At 32.4% G+C, this 15,787-nt stretch overlaps 2 protein-coding genes across 2 annotated transcripts; one reads left to right on the forward strand and one right to left on the reverse strand.

Moving 5' to 3' along the window:
- Positions 1-5,292: 5,292 nt before the first annotated feature.
- Positions 5,293-6,147, reverse strand: LOC120261428 (AP2/ERF and B3 domain-containing transcription factor At1g51120-like). The gene has a single exon (XM_039269314.1). It carries the CDS (start codon positions 6,145-6,147, stop codon positions 5,293-5,295), a length of 855 nt encoding a protein of 284 aa, XP_039125248.1.
- A 62-nt stretch (positions 6,148-6,209) lies between these two features.
- On the forward strand, positions 6,210-11,927 carry LOC120261430 (cyclin-dependent kinase G-2-like). The gene is made up of 9 exons (XM_039269317.1): positions 6,210-6,237; positions 7,164-7,251; positions 7,474-8,505; positions 8,591-8,719; positions 8,813-8,948; positions 9,034-9,122; positions 9,279-9,390; positions 9,526-10,391; positions 10,797-11,927. The coding sequence occupies exons 1-8, from the start codon at positions 6,210-6,212 to the stop codon at positions 9,676-9,678; spliced, it is 1,767 nt and encodes a 588-aa protein (XP_039125251.1). The 3' UTR covers positions 9,679-10,391; positions 10,797-11,927.
- The last annotated feature ends 3,860 nt before the right edge of the window (positions 11,928-15,787 follow it).

Genomic DNA, 15,787 nt, shown 5'->3' on the forward strand with positions numbered 1-15,787 from the left:
GAAGAGAGAGAGCATTGTTACTCAACTATGGTGAAATAATTATTCCATGTTGTTTTAATTATGCTCTCTGCTCTATCTGTCATCATTATCATATTTCTTTCCTTCTCTGTTTCTCATTCTCTCTAACACTCTATCTCCTTCATTTGTTTTTTAAAGATTTCATTATCTATATATTTCTATTAAATTTAGTATATACTTCAAACAAATATATTTAAAGATAAATTTGTTATACTTATGATTCAAGTGTTAAGGTAACAATGGTGTAATGCTTTTTACATTTTTTCCTTGTTTTTTAAGGGAATGTTTTTATTTCAGAATTATCAACAAAGTTATTCATATTGTTATTGTTTGGATTTGTGTAGAAATGCATTTGAATTAATGCTTTTCAGATATCTTTATCCAAAATTTTAGGCACGTTTTTCTTTTTATGATGTTTGCTATCAGGAGGTGGATTTAGTAAATGTATTTGTTCTTTTTTTCCCTTTTGCTAAGATTTGATGTTGATTTTTGATTCTCTCAATAAATTAAATTATTCTGTGTTATTTTTTATATATATATATATATATATCCATTTCTAATAATTTAGGTTGGAAGTTTGGAATTGTGGCAATCTTTCTTCTCTAGTTTGTTACAACAATTTTTTTTAATTATTTAGGTTTAATTTTTTGTTTTCTTTATGTATTTTTCTCAAATGTTTATTTTTTTTCCTTTGTCTTCTATTTGCTTTCTCAAATTCTTAACGATCATTTTTTTATTATGTTAGAATGTGAGAGAAGTCTTGTAACTATTTTGAAAAATAAAATAAACCTGAATCATGTTCTCTCCCCAAACATGAGATTATTAATTAATATCTTTTAATTAATATTAAAGATAATAACAATAATTATTATAATATTAAAACTAAATCTTAACCTCCGGCCGTCCCTTCCATCATTCGATGCGCCATCTCCCACGGCAGGGGAACGGATGAGTAGAGGACGTTAGCAGCGGCGTTGAAGAGTCTTGCAGGGATGAAAGCGGTGATCGAGCCGAAGAATCCAACTACATAACGGAGGGTAGGAAATGAAGGTGCGGGCAAGAGAATTTGCTACGCCATCTCTCACAGCAAGGGGATGGATTCGCTGTACCAACACGTTTACGATGAGGAATGAAGAGAACCAAAAATGGAGAAAGCAAAGAACTTGGCAAAAAAATGTCATTATCTAAGTTTATGGCAGGCAAAATCAACTGTTCAGTTGTTTTTTATATTGACAATTTTCGTCTATATCTTTTTGTCTATTTTATATTCTCATGAGTTGTTTTTCCACTAAATTCATTGCACAAATAATATGTGGCAGCATATGAATTTCATGGCCTTTGTTTAGTCTGTTTGTGGTGTTTTCTTTCTCATGATCCCAATAAACCAATATGAACCAATATGAAAATGGCAAATGTCAGCTGCAGAGGGTAATAAGTGATCTTTAGGAAGGAGTCTGATTCAAAAATCTGAAGGTTATAGATTTTTCTGATTAAATCCCAGCCATCGATTTTGTATTATTGAATACCAAGTTGATATATGATAAACCAATATGAAAGTGCCAAATGTCAGCTGCAAAGAGTCTCGAATACTATTTGTTAAAATTAATATATAGTTATAAATGAAAAACAAAAAATATGGATGCCCGTGTTAGTAGAATAATATAAAATGTTGAGAGTGGAGTGCTTGTCATGCTCACCCAGAAAAGACACTTTCTTTAAAGATAAACTAATATGGATGCCCGTGTTTGTGCTAGAGGCTTCATCTAATAATACAAATCATTTTTTAAAAAAAAAATCACTTAACAAAAATACAAAAAAAAACACAAACATCAATATTATTAGATTAATTAAATAAAACAAATATAAATAATAATAATAATCATCATCATCATATATATATAAATGAAAAACAATGAAAACAAAATTAAAATAAAAACACAATATATCTAAAAAAAAGAATATTAAAATATACAAAATCATGTTTATATATATATATATATATTAATATGATATATATATATATATATTGAGAGGGATGATGTGTTGGTGTGGGACCCACTCAAGTAAATGAGAGTGTAAGGGCTATTGAGTAATTTCATTTGGTTTGTTTAACCAATCTTGTAAGTCCAAATGTCAATTGGAGAGGCTAGGGAGTACTATTAGTTAAGATTAATATATAGTTATATATCTCTCCCTAAGTTGACTATGATGTGAAATATTATTTATTAAGGGATAATTCTAGGTTTTAACTAGATTTAATTTAAATATATTTACTCATGTAGATGAAATGACTTCTGAATAAAGTCAATACCTAATTTTTTTTTTTTATCTCTCTACTAAAAAATATTTTTGACTAGAAAAGTTTGGGGTATTATATATATATATATATATATATATATATATATATTTAACGAGGTTGATGTAATTGTACTGTTTCTGGCATCTGAGAATCCACATTTACCAATGACAAGACTGCTTAATTAATAACATGAAGGACATTGAGTTTTTAATATTCACATATATGGCACTCTGTTGGTCAATCATTTATGTGCTTTATGAGTTATTTATATTTATTTGTGTGGCCTCAAAACTTAAGAAATTATCATATTACTCTGTTTTATTAATATTGGTTAAATACTTATAAATAGTAGCTTGTCATGTGCTTTAGTAATTACATGCAGGGTTGTCAAACTCAGACCGGCTCGGCTGATCTGATCGAAAAAATTAGGAATAGGCCATGAGGTCGGTCCGGGCATGTCATTAAACTCGGGTTTTAACTAGCCCGTTTAAGACCCGGACAACCCGGTCAGTTTAACCAATAACCGGTTAAATCGACCTGGTGAAACCGGTCGGTGCTAACATATGACTAAAAAAGAGAAAGGCTGAGAGAGTGAAGAAGAGGAAAATTGAGAGGAGAGAGAAGAAGCAGGGGCACACGGTGAGAGGTGACAAACATGAGTGAGAAGAAGATGATTGAACTCTTAAACTTTTCATTATAATTAATAAGGGATGACATTAATAATAAAAAAAATTATTTTAAAGAGAGAGAGTGGTCATGTAAGTCCCGAGATGCATGACCACTCGCTCGGGTCTCACATATATCACATGCATTTGAATTTTTATTTTTTATTTTTATTTTTTAAAATATTTTATAGGTTTTGAAAGTTAAGAAGGATATATAAAATTAAAATTTTAAATATTAAATTAGATTAATTATATTTTTCAGTTATGAAAAATAGTGATTATATTATTTTTTATATTTATTAATTATTATAATATATTTTTAATATTTTATTATTAACTCCGGTTCGACCCGATCGAACCCATCGATCCTTGACCCCTGGCTTTGACTGGGTCAATGTCCGGACCGGATCTGACGATCTTGATTCCATGACATTCTAGAATATTATTATTTTAGTCCTCTGTCATTTTAATTCCTCAAAGATAGACAAAATAGTTGGCTTGTTTATTAAATTTACAAACAATCATCAAATCATACATCTTACGGATATAAAGGAAATTTTGAGGAATCAAATTAATAAGTAATAATATCAATTTTGTTATAAATCTAAGTCAAGGAGATTTCCTTGGCTTCATGAATTTGATTTTGAGGAAAATGAAAAAAAATATATCATTTGACACATATTTCTTGTTTTGCATGGTTTTTTTTTTTTTAAAGTCAACAAACCACTAATACAAAGATAAAAATAAAATAGAATAAGAAAAATAATATAAGATTGTAACAATGAAACAAAGATAGCACAAGACAGACACTAGAAGGAGGAACATCCACCAAAAGTTGAAAAATAATAAAAAAAGGTTACAAAAGAGAATTGGAGAAGCAAGATAGATGCAATTAAAGCCAAATGATTATGTCGCGAAAATCACTTTGGGTGAAGCAAGTTCCATAATGGGTGAAAGTCAATGGTCTCACAAAGTTGAAGCCCCTTTTAATTGTTTGAATGGACTCCCTAAATATAGTTTTCTAAGAGTTTAGAGATGCATTTATTGAAGCAAAAAGCATATGATCAATTTTACAAATGAATAAAAGATGTGAAGATGTTATGCAGGAAAAAGATGCGATGATTCCGTTCAAGCTAAATAATCCAACAGATTACCCAAAAATGGGGGTTTTCGGGTCATAAATGCTTGCTCCCTAAGAGAATAAAGCCTCCTCAAAGGACATGAGGGACTTTGGGACATTAAAAAAAGTGTGGAGTAGTGCACCAAATCCTATAAGTAGAAGGGCAATTTAATAACAAGTGGCCCACTGTACGTTGTTCAACCAAAAACATTTCAATCGAACTTACAATTATATAAAAAAGAATAAATACAAAATTCCAAATACAAAAGGAAAAAAATTGAAAATAATAATAATAAAACGGTTATGAGAAGCATGGAGTTTGCAGACCTAGGAGGGGAGAGTCGAGTAGCTCCGGATGATTGAGCTTAGTACGGGCTAGTTTTGCAAAGTCTTTTTTAGTCTCCTAGGGACCTCCCCTTTTCCCTAAGAACAGTGGTTTATTTTTGTGCTCAGTTGTTCTCCTATTATTCCATTTCTAGTGGACTCTGCTCTTTGTTTTGCTTTTGTTGTTTGGTCTTTTCAACCTTTGCTGGCTTACGTCGCTCTTGGAGATGTTTATTTGTCACCTTGGTATGTAACCGCTTTGGTTTTTGAATAAATGTGGTTACAAAAAAAGAGGGTTATCACAATAATCAAATAGATCAAGTGGGCAACAATAGTAACTTTTTCCCTTGCGGAGAGATAGAAGGATCAACTATGACTCTTTCTCATAATATTGATTAAGATGAATGACTTGTCAACCTTATTAAAAATAAAATTTAATGATCGGATAAATTTAATAAAAACAACAAATTTATACTCGTATAAAACACTTGCAAAGATGCGAAGTAAACATCGAAGGCTTTCAATTAATGAAGTCAATAGCTTACAATTTATCGTAACACATTATAATTTCCATAGCAGTATCATTTTCTCTAAAATGCAATCCAAATTGAAATTAATTATATCCCCTAATTCTCTCATCTCCACAAAAACAACACAAACATAGACACTCGGCCCCTCCCCATATTAACACCAAAAGTTCAGAACAGTAATTAAAAAAATGAAATAACAGAACAGAGAAATAATCCCAAATTTTCTTAATTTATTTCATACAAAATCTCTAACATATAAAAAAAAAAAACAAAAACAAAAACAAAACAAAACTACATGAAATAAAGCTCAAATCAAATCAACACCCTTTTCATCAATCAACTAATACAAGCCCCAAACAACTTCACCACCTTCTTCTCTTCCTCCTCCTCCTCCTCCTCCTCCTCCATTTTCAACCCAAGCTCCAACTCCACATCTCCATCACCACCATGCTTCACCACATCAATCATACAATAACTCCTCTCACCCCTTTCTCCCCTCTCCTCACACCTATAAAACACAATCACATCTTTAGCCCTCAACCCTTTCTCCTTCACAAACTTATTCCACCCTTTTGTAAACACATAACTCTGACTACTCTTCCAATAACAATACCTAAACATCCACACTCCATCCTCCCTATCCCTAAACTCAAGCATCATCTCCTCCACACTCCCCTCCATCATCACCGGAAAGTACTGCACCGCATGCTTCTTCGGCACTACCAATCTATTCAACTTCCCGACATCGCTCGGCGTCAACTCCTTATCAAAAAGCTCCACACACTTAACTCCATCTTTCCCAAAAGACCCCCCCAACATCGTCTTACTCTTCAATTTTGAATTCCTCATGAAGTGCAAGAACTCGGAGAATCTATTTTCATAAGACCCATCTCTAATCATGGCAAGAACAGCTTCGGTTGTGAAGAGTTCTTGAAAGTGTGGTTCGAGTGAAGTAAGTTCATTCCAAGGGAAATTCCGGTGAGCGTTGCTCCGGTGGAGCTTGATGGCCGCACTGTCATAGGCCATGGCAGCGGCGCGCTCCGTCTTGAATGTTCCGAGCCATATTCGGGTGTGATTAGTGTATATTTGTGCTCCCCAGTGCCCGTTTTGCTGAAGAACTACACCTTTGAATCTTGTCGATGTTTCGGCTTCTTCTTGTCCTGTTAACGTGAAACTGAGTTTGGTTTCCATGCAAATACATGCACGTACGTTGAGAAATTGATTGATTGTGAATTTGGGAGAGTTTGGGAGGGATGAAGGTGGAAAAGGATGAGGATGGTTGTAATTATGGAAAGTATTGGTTGGTGAATTGGGGCTAGAATTAGAGGATTGATGAGGATGGAGAGATGGTTTGGCCAGGGGGATGATGATTAATTAATTCATGCATGGGATGAAGTCTTAAGTGTTGCCAGATATTTTGGGTTCTATTTTTGGAAAGATTTGGGTTGGTTTAGTATGATTGAGATTTTTTCAAATTACCTTCTATTTTTGGAGGTTATTTGTTCCTGATGTGTGGATTTACTGTTTTTTTTTTTAATTTGATTTGATTAATTAATGTGTAATTTAAGAGAACCATTGATTTATTTACAGGTTATTCATGTGGTGTGGTGTGGGGTTAGTTTTTTTTTTTTTTGTTATTTTATTTAAAAAATAGGGGGAAATCATTATTATATAAAGAAAACAAGAAAGTTATTACAAGAGTTGTTGCTTTAAACATAACGCTTCAATTTATACAAAAATGAGTCATGAAATGATATAAATATTATTAATTTAAAAATTTGAAGGATATTTGTTGATATAATAATTCATGTTTTATGTTGTTTTTAAAATTTCAAATTCTAACCATATTTAGATTATTTACCCAAATATTTCCATATATAGATATGTATATATATATATATATAATCAAATTTTCACCATGATTTTTATTTGAATTCTTTCTTTATATGTTTTAATATTTATAGTAAATTATCTTTCAATAATTTTTTTTATGAAATCAGTTTGCACTTGATTACTGATTTGGTTACAAACTTAGGCAAGCCTAAGTTTGACTAAAAGTCAAAGAACGCCAGCGTGAACATCCACCACAAATCGGCCTCGAGATGATACTTTAGATCATATCTCAAGATAAATCCTGCGGCTGATATACAACGTGAGGACCTAAGCGTGTTCTTATGTCGGTGATTTGTCTATATATATATATTTAGCCCTAATTCCGAAACACTACGCGTTTTCTTTGCTTGCGAGGGTTTCTCTTCGTGGCGGAGGTGATCGGCGAGAAGGGCGGCGTTTCAGGTCAGGGATTCCATAGATTTTTTCTTGTTTTCAGGCAAGGTCTTGGATTTTTCGCTTCAATCTCGTCTGCGGATTTCTAGGGCTTTGAGATACTTGGTCGATTTTTGAATCGATTTCTAGGGTTTGTGTTTTTTAACCGTATTCATCTAGAAAACCAATTTTTTCCTTCGGATTTTGCTCGATTTGATCAATAATGGCTGCTGCTCGTCATGGGGGATGTAGATTCAATGAAATTGGGAAGCAGGGATTCCATGGGGAATTTCAAAGAAGAAACGAGTACTATCAAGATCGGTTTCTTGATAGGAATTTTGATGGAGGCCGTGTCCGTGATTGCAAAGGTAGGTCGGATGTTATGCATGGGGAAATCAAGAAATTGGACCTCGAGGTTCGTAGATGCCAGTCAGGGGTTTCATCCCCTCCGAGTAGGAAAAGGAAATTGTCGCAGATTCTATCTGATGGAGGTGATGATGAGCAATCTCAGAACATGGACTCTGGAAGAAAGAATCATTCGGTGGTGGAGGATGGTGCCGATCCAAACCGTGTTTTTGAGAAGTTTGATGTTGAACTGCCTCAGAACCCTGTAATTGAGATGGAGGAGGATCGTGTCCACACAAGGAACATCTCCACATCAAGATGGGCTGATGTTGATGATGAAGATGATGAAGCCCGAGCGGTATCAAGTCCTGAGGTTGGTGAGATAGTCACTAGAGGGAGTTCCAGGTCATCCGGAGCCAAGTCATCACAATCAGAACAGTCTGGCGCTTCACATAGTGATGGACTGATGGATGTTGATGGTGGTGATGATGTTGCAGATTTTGATTCATTGGAAAGCTCACCACCAAAAGGTATAAACATGTTGCAAGGTTGCCGCAGTGTAGATGAGTTTGAGAAGTTGAATAAGGTTAATGAGGGTACTTATGGAGTAGTTTATAGAGCTAGGGATAAGAAAACTGGGGAGATTGTGGCTTTGAAGAAGGTGAAGATGGAGAAGGAGAGGGAGGGGTTTCCCATAACCTCTTTGAGGGAGATCAATATTCTTTTGTCTTCTCACCACTCTTCTATTGTTGAGGTGAAAGAGGTAGTCATTGGCAGCAGTCTTGATAGTATTTTTATGGTTATGGAGTTCATGGACCATGATCTCAAGGGTTTGATGGACTCGATGAAGCAACCCTTCAGCCAAAGTGATGTGAAGTGTTTGATGTTGCAATTGTTGGAGGGTGTCAAGTATCTTCATGACAATTGGGTGCTCCACAGGTATCGTCGCATGCATTGTTTCCTGCTAAAGTGCTTTACCAGTTTAAGTTGTTTATTCTCATGTGTGTCTGGATTTAACTTGTAGGGATCTCAAAACTTCAAACCTTCTTTTGAACAATCGTGGCGAGCTGAAAATTTGTGACTTTGGGTTATCCCGCCAGTATGGGAGTCCATTAAAGCCATATACTCAGTTAGTTGTGACTTTGTGGTACAGGTAATATTACAGTGGCCCTGTAGACATATCTGTTTTCTAATCTTACCTGTAAAGCTATCTCATTGGAATCTCATTGTTGGTTTCTACTTTCAGGGCACCTGAGCTTTTGTTAGGAGCAAAACAATATACAACTGCTATTGACATGTGGTCACTGGGTTGTATAATGGCTGAACTTCTTACGAAGGAGCCATTGTTTAAGGGGAAGACTGAAATGGATCAACTTGACAAGGTACCTTATAGTTCCTGAAGTTACTTAAGAATATCATCTTTCTTTTTATCTAAATTATTTTTAAATGAGTGTTATTGTCTTGCAGTTATTCAAAATGCTTGGCACGCCAAATGATGGGATATGGCCAGGATTTTCAAAATTGGTCCATCCCAATGTTAAATTCACGAAGCAGAAGTAAGTGAACTTTCTTCCATGTTTCATTTTCTTTTGTTAGCATGAATTTGTAATAGACATGGATGGCAAATTAATGGTCTTGAATTCTGCTTGTTTATGCTTATGTTGACAATTATCAGTCTTCCGCTAACCTGCTTGACTTTTACTTCAATACAGGGGTGACAAGCTGCGTGAGAAGTTCCGTCCAACATTCTTTTCTGGGCATCCTGTTCTGTCTTTAGCTGGTTTGGATTTACTGCACAGACTACTATGTTACAATCCTGCTGAGGTAATTTATATTCTTTGAAAGTCAAGACATGCCATGTTTTTGGATTACTATTCTTGACCCTCTCTGGCTCTCTCTCTCTCTCTCTCTCTCTCTCTCTCTATTTTTTTTTTAACTTATTGCGTTTATTTTATGCAGCGGATTACTGCAGAAGAGGCTCTCCAGCATGAGTGGTTTCGTGAAGTTCCCTTGCCGAAATCAAAGGATTTCTTGCCAACTTTTCCCTCTCAAAACACAAGGGAGCGAAATCTTGGAGCTACCCTTGAACAAAAACTTTTCCACCTTAAATGATATGATGCTTCTCCCACACTTCATGTGTACAATAAGTACTTCTTTCTGTGCGCTTCAGGTGTCTCCAAGGAACAACAACCATACTGTTGCAGTTGGCATTGGGGAGTTGCAGCTAGCTTCTCCTCAGGTGCAAGTCATGTGATACCAAAGTTATGGCATTTTGCACTTGAGGACATAACTACAACTGGTGGCATTGGAGGACCTGTGTTTTTTCTACAAGGTTCTACCTTTTATTTCATTGTTAGATGAGAGACATACACTTATAGCTAAGTTTTTACCTTGTGCTAGTGTTAGTGGCAGACAACAATCGATGATATTGTCTATCAGGCTCATGATGATTCTTTTGGTGGATAGTTTATCTTTTCTGCTACACCAGGGAAAAAGGAAAAAAGAATCCTATTGCAGAGATGATGTTCTCCAACTGTTGTTAATCCTCAGAAATTTTCATTTTATGGCCCTTCACTCAAGGTGTGGCATATCAGTCTTGATTTTTGATATGACTAGTTTCATCTGCAAATTGTAACATATTGCTCATTGAGATCTTGTAAATAAGAACTTGTCTGTTAATTCTTATGATGATTTTCATTACCATATTATTTAGCCCTAGTTAATTTCCTTGTCATCTATGTCTGTTTGCAAGAGTTGAATGCCTTGAAATTGAAGGGACACATGTTGGTATTGAATCTCAGAAACTAGTGGTCAACTTTGGAAAGGTAATCTTCTGCTTTAGTTTTGATTGATTATGTGAGTAGATATTATTTTAAAAACTTGGCGAATGTGAAAGCTTGTTCTAAGTCAATGGTTTTGGGCTTTCATTGCCTTATAACTGACATATATATGTATTGTTTGCTGTAATCATGAAATCCAACATGCATCGTTTACAATCCATCTCGGTTTTAAAAAATACTGTGTGATATTATTTTGCCATCCCTGGCAAGTTTCTAGATTTAAAATTTCTGTGTTAAAAACTTGTGGTCCGTTAGAATGCTTGTCTAATGAATAATGTAGTCATTTCTCACTGGTTCATTAGTGGTTATTGCTCTTTCACAGAAGTTTTGTTGTGGAGATTTGTTCTTCATCAACTGCCACCATTACATGATTCTTTTTTCCACTCTCAGGTATATTTCTTTCTGATGCCCTTCAAGCTGATGCTGTGACGGGTAAAAATTTTTTTTGGCAGAGCCCATTCCTCTTCCTTCTTTTTAGCTTTCATTAGAAGCTTTATTTTGGTGAATGGTCATTTTCAGACAATAGCATGCATGTTGGGAGTAACTACATCTTTAATCCTTACGTGTTGTGCCGGATTATATTATTTTAACTATGACAATACTTGCATTTTTTCTTAGCTTGAATTCCTATTTATTGACTACGGAATAACTATGATAACAGTGATGGGCAATTAAAATCCTTGTTTGTGCTAACTTGTTGTGGAAATTTGTGGGATTGAGAAAATTGGCTGCTGTAGGATTGAAATCTTAACTTTTTGATTATTTTTCCCCTTAATTTCAAATGGATGAGGATACTGTCTAGTGGTTTATTTTGTTGAATGATTCCTTCAGATTGCTTAAATCCTGGGGTGTGGCTTACTTAAAATATTGACTAGTGACATTCAGAAGGAAGTACTATAGTTAACAAACTTAAGAGGCTGTGGATGGACTTCATTCCTATTGTAGCTTCATTTGTCCTGAAAGGAACTAAAGTTGTATGTTGCTCCTTTTTTTTATTTATTTATTTTTTGAAAGATGCACTTTATATGCACTGTTTACTTGTTAAGAATCTGCATGATCACAGAAATCTGTTTTTCTACATAGTTAAGGTATCCCTGCTCTGTATGTTTTCTTACTAAACTCTGTTTCTCATCTGCGTTGTGTGGGCGGGTGTATATATATGCTTGTGCTCTCCTCTTTTGTTCTTATGCAGGATGTTTTGTTTAGATGGAAAAAACAGTGATAAACTAGTTGTTGATCATCTCTTGAGAATCAGTTATATTCAAGTAAGAATGAGCATCCCAAAGTTATTTTTTTCTTTGTTTCATGTAGATCTCTGGTCTTCAGGCATTTACATGGATCACTAGATGTTGAAATCATGGACAAGCAGGCCAGAAATATGTTTTGATATGAAATTTCGCCCTCGATGTTTTGTTTTTTGTTTTGTTTTGTTTTTTTTTTTTTTTTTAGGGGTTTAAGCAGAACAGGTTTGCATGTGAGTTAACTGTTTTACATTTATGCATCTGCTTCTCCCATGTCTCATGCCTGGTTCTCTTATCTGCATGTGTTTGCTGTGCTTTTTATGTAGTTTTTATTTTGTCCATAATATATACCTCGCACAGTTTCTGGATTTGTTTGCTGCAGTCAGCATTATCAAACTTGTCTGCTTACACTTTTTTTTTTTTTCTCTTCATTTTTTTCTGTTTTATAATATTTTCATATATTTATTCTTGTTTAATCTTTCTGGGCATGGTAGCTAAGAAGTGTACGAGTGTATTATGTTTTAGAGTAAAACACAGCATTTTTTGGTTGCGTGTTGAATGAGAGGGATAGGTTTTGGTGGTTGAAATTTGCAGAGGAAAAACATAAATGGGTCTATGTAGTTGTGGTTTAATTAAATATTAATTAAAAGTGAGTATTATAATATTAAACTATGTTTTTTGGTAATGACCGTTGTTTGTTAATTATCAACTTTTATAATTAATTATCTATTCCAACTGTTTAAAAATAGTAAATTTTGCAAAATGGACTGCTGGCATGAACTTGGTTTAGTGTATGGATAGCTTTCATGGAAGTGGATTTATCATGACGTTCATAAAAACTTATTGTTCTTGATAATGAAATTTATTGTTTTTAAACTATAAATTATAGCTCATGACTTGAATCATTCAAGTCTAGGTTGCTTGATGTTTGCATGAAAGGTGCTTTAAAACATGATCAACTATGTATGACGTTATTTTATGTTAGAAGTTGTTATCAATGAAGATTTTATTTATGTGGTCGATATTGTGAACTTTGGACATGTTATTTTATTTAATCTTTTATTATATTCTTGTTGTGAGATCTAATAATTGTGAAATTATTTATATTCAATCCATCTGTTACCATTAATCACATTAAAAACAATATCTTTTGTATATGTTCATATTTCAACCTAAAAATGATATATATTTCCTTGACTATAGGGTTCATATCTCAGTTATATTGGGCTCATCATGATCATGTAAGTTGAAAAGTAATTGTAAGAGTTAAAGATATTTCGAGTTAGCGCTGGCTAATGATTAATTACCGGTTTGTTTGCACGTTCCAAATGTATATACGCTTGTTGTATATATATATATATATATATATATTATTTTTTCATATCTTTTAAGTAAAGTTGTGAATTATTTTTTTATGATATTTTTTTTAAAAGATACGGGATATTATTTTTTGGTAAGTGTAGGACTTACAAATTGTAGTATATATATCAAAATAATTATCTTATATGGATATGATTTTGTAAGAACAGATTTCAATGCGTATGAAAATGGTTTTGTTCGTACGAACATGATTTTTTATAAACCAATATCAACATGTACAAGCATTATTTATCTTGAAATAGTTTTGTTCGTGCAAATATGATTTTTTTAATATATATAAATAAGAATTAATATGTTCAAATTTTATTATTTATGTCAAAGCGCATTTATGCTTTCAAAAATGTGTTATTTATAAATAGCAGTCAGTTTGAAAGTGAGATAGATATGTATATATATTTATGTATAAACTTTTGTGAGATAAATGTATATATATATATATATATAATTTGCCAAGCATTAATGGTTATTTTTAGATTATTCATTTCTAATGTATGAGTTTTAAGTTATATTTTTTTGAATTCTTAATGTCGATGAAAGTTAATTTTAAATGTATTATGGACGTTTGGGTTTTTTATGTAGATTTACTATGTAGATCATTGGCTTAAATTTTATTTTAAAATTTAAAAACATTTAAATTTCGCTTTTAAATCCTAAAATAATATAAAGGATTTAAGTAGGTGTTGTAAAGGCAAGAATCAGACTCTGAAAATTTAAGTCCTTTATGGTGGTGTTTTTATTTTGATGGTATATATATATATATAATAAAAATGACAACTTTGACAGCCTACATATATATATATATATATATATATATATATATATATATATTAATCTGTTGAACACTAAAATGATAACATTATGCAAATCAAATTGAAGGAGAAGTATCTTAAGTATCGCATTAAATAATGTACAATGAATCAATATCAATTGGTATTAGTTAAATAAGTGTCAATTATAAAAATTTGATTGATTCCGTAAACGCAAGTCAAATGGCAAGAATTATGCAATCAAATTTAAGAATTCAATGTCGTATCACATGTACATCGTTTGGAGTACTAAATCATGCCACAAAAAAGTCAATTGGTTTTAATATCAATTAGCTATGAATCATTTATTATGTCAAATAAATTAATCCGTATCACCAGTCTCTTGATTTAGTCTCTTGATTTATTAGTATTGAGCTTCAAAACTCATACAAAATGAAGGAATATATATTTGTTGTACTTGTGGTGTTTGTTACCTGTTTAAAAAAAAAAATTAATTCATTTATATGTATGATTTTTGAGTAAAGTCAATAAACATCTTTATTGGAAGAGAGAGCAGATAACGTTTACAAAATAGTAGTATAGAAATAAGGTATTAAAATATAAGGAGCCATCTTGGTGGGTAAGATATAATATGGGTGGATATAATATAGGGATTGGATAGTAATATAAAATGATACTATTTTATGTTTGATATGCACTGGATAAACTATCGGATAATATTTGCTTAAAATAGTGAAATCGGTGTTCTACTTAATTATTCACAAATTTATTGTACTAACCCTTGGATTTAAAGATTAAAAAAAAAAAGATACAACGAAACCCTAGATGAGAGAGAGACAAATCATATAAAAGGGTAAGAAAATTAAATTAAATTTTTTTATCACGTTCTATTCTTTTCTATTCTGACTCTTTTTTTATCGGATTAGTAATCATGTGACTGGTAGGATAAAATAGATCTATATAAAAAAAAAGACTATCATATTTTATTGGTTCACTGAATAAACGGTAATAGCATAGTGCGGGTCCCAAAGGTAATAATGCCAATCGCTAAGAATAGACGTGATAGAGTATGGTGTTGTGATAACGTTGGGTATTGGAGGGCAATTCACATGGATTAATAGTGAGAGACCCTATGAAGTTGAGGCTTTGATTATCAATTCTAAAAAAAAATAAATATATATTGTATTTGATTTGTTTGTAGATGGCTGATCCAATTGAGGCTTATTATATTGATTTTAGGTAAAATTTGAATGAAAGATGTGGAATATTATAGTTTTTAAAAACTTGCTTAAATTTTGATTTTCTTTTTAAATTAAATATTAATTTAGTTAAAAAATAATATCGTTTTATTTTAAATATTAACTTTTTTTTATCTTTTCACCAATGATACCTTGTATCCTGTGATATCATTTTTTTTAAAAAAAATGAATAAATCACGAATTTATTGAGGAAAAAGTTCAAGAAGAGATATAGACGCAAACATACTCATAATCAAACAGAGGAGAAAAGACGGACTAAAGTATCTCATCCGAGATGAGGAGAAAGAAGAAACAGAGAAAAACATTGAAAGGAGAAAAACTGAGTTAACTAATGCTACTAAAAAGAGACATAGACCTGTTCAGGTTGCAAAAGAGTCTGCTCTTGATATGAGCTGCGCGCCGTGTTGCTGGAGGTGTTTGCAATCATTTTTTTTTAAAATATTTTCTTGTTTATTAACTATTTTTTTTAGATTGTTGTTTAGTTCGGATTTTTTTTTTACATCACATAGATTTAATTTTGAATCACTTGTTTAAGTAATCTTAAATATCTAACCATCTGTACTAACTTTTGTTGGTTTTAAATACTATTTTTTATGTTTCTAGTCTTAATAATTTGTCAAGATTTTTTAGAAAAATTTTGAACTAATTTTAAAATATCGTTGCAGTAAGTTTTGAAGTGTACTTTGGTTTAGAAATAGAATTTGTTTGGCGACAACCAAAGTTCGCTATAAAAA

Source organism: Dioscorea cayenensis, chromosome 5 (genome assembly GCF_009730915.1).
Source record: "Dioscorea cayenensis subsp. rotundata cultivar TDr96_F1 chromosome 5, TDr96_F1_v2_PseudoChromosome.rev07_lg8_w22 25.fasta, whole genome shotgun sequence".
NCBI classification, from domain to species: Eukaryota; Viridiplantae; Streptophyta; class Magnoliopsida; order Dioscoreales; family Dioscoreaceae; genus Dioscorea; species Dioscorea cayenensis.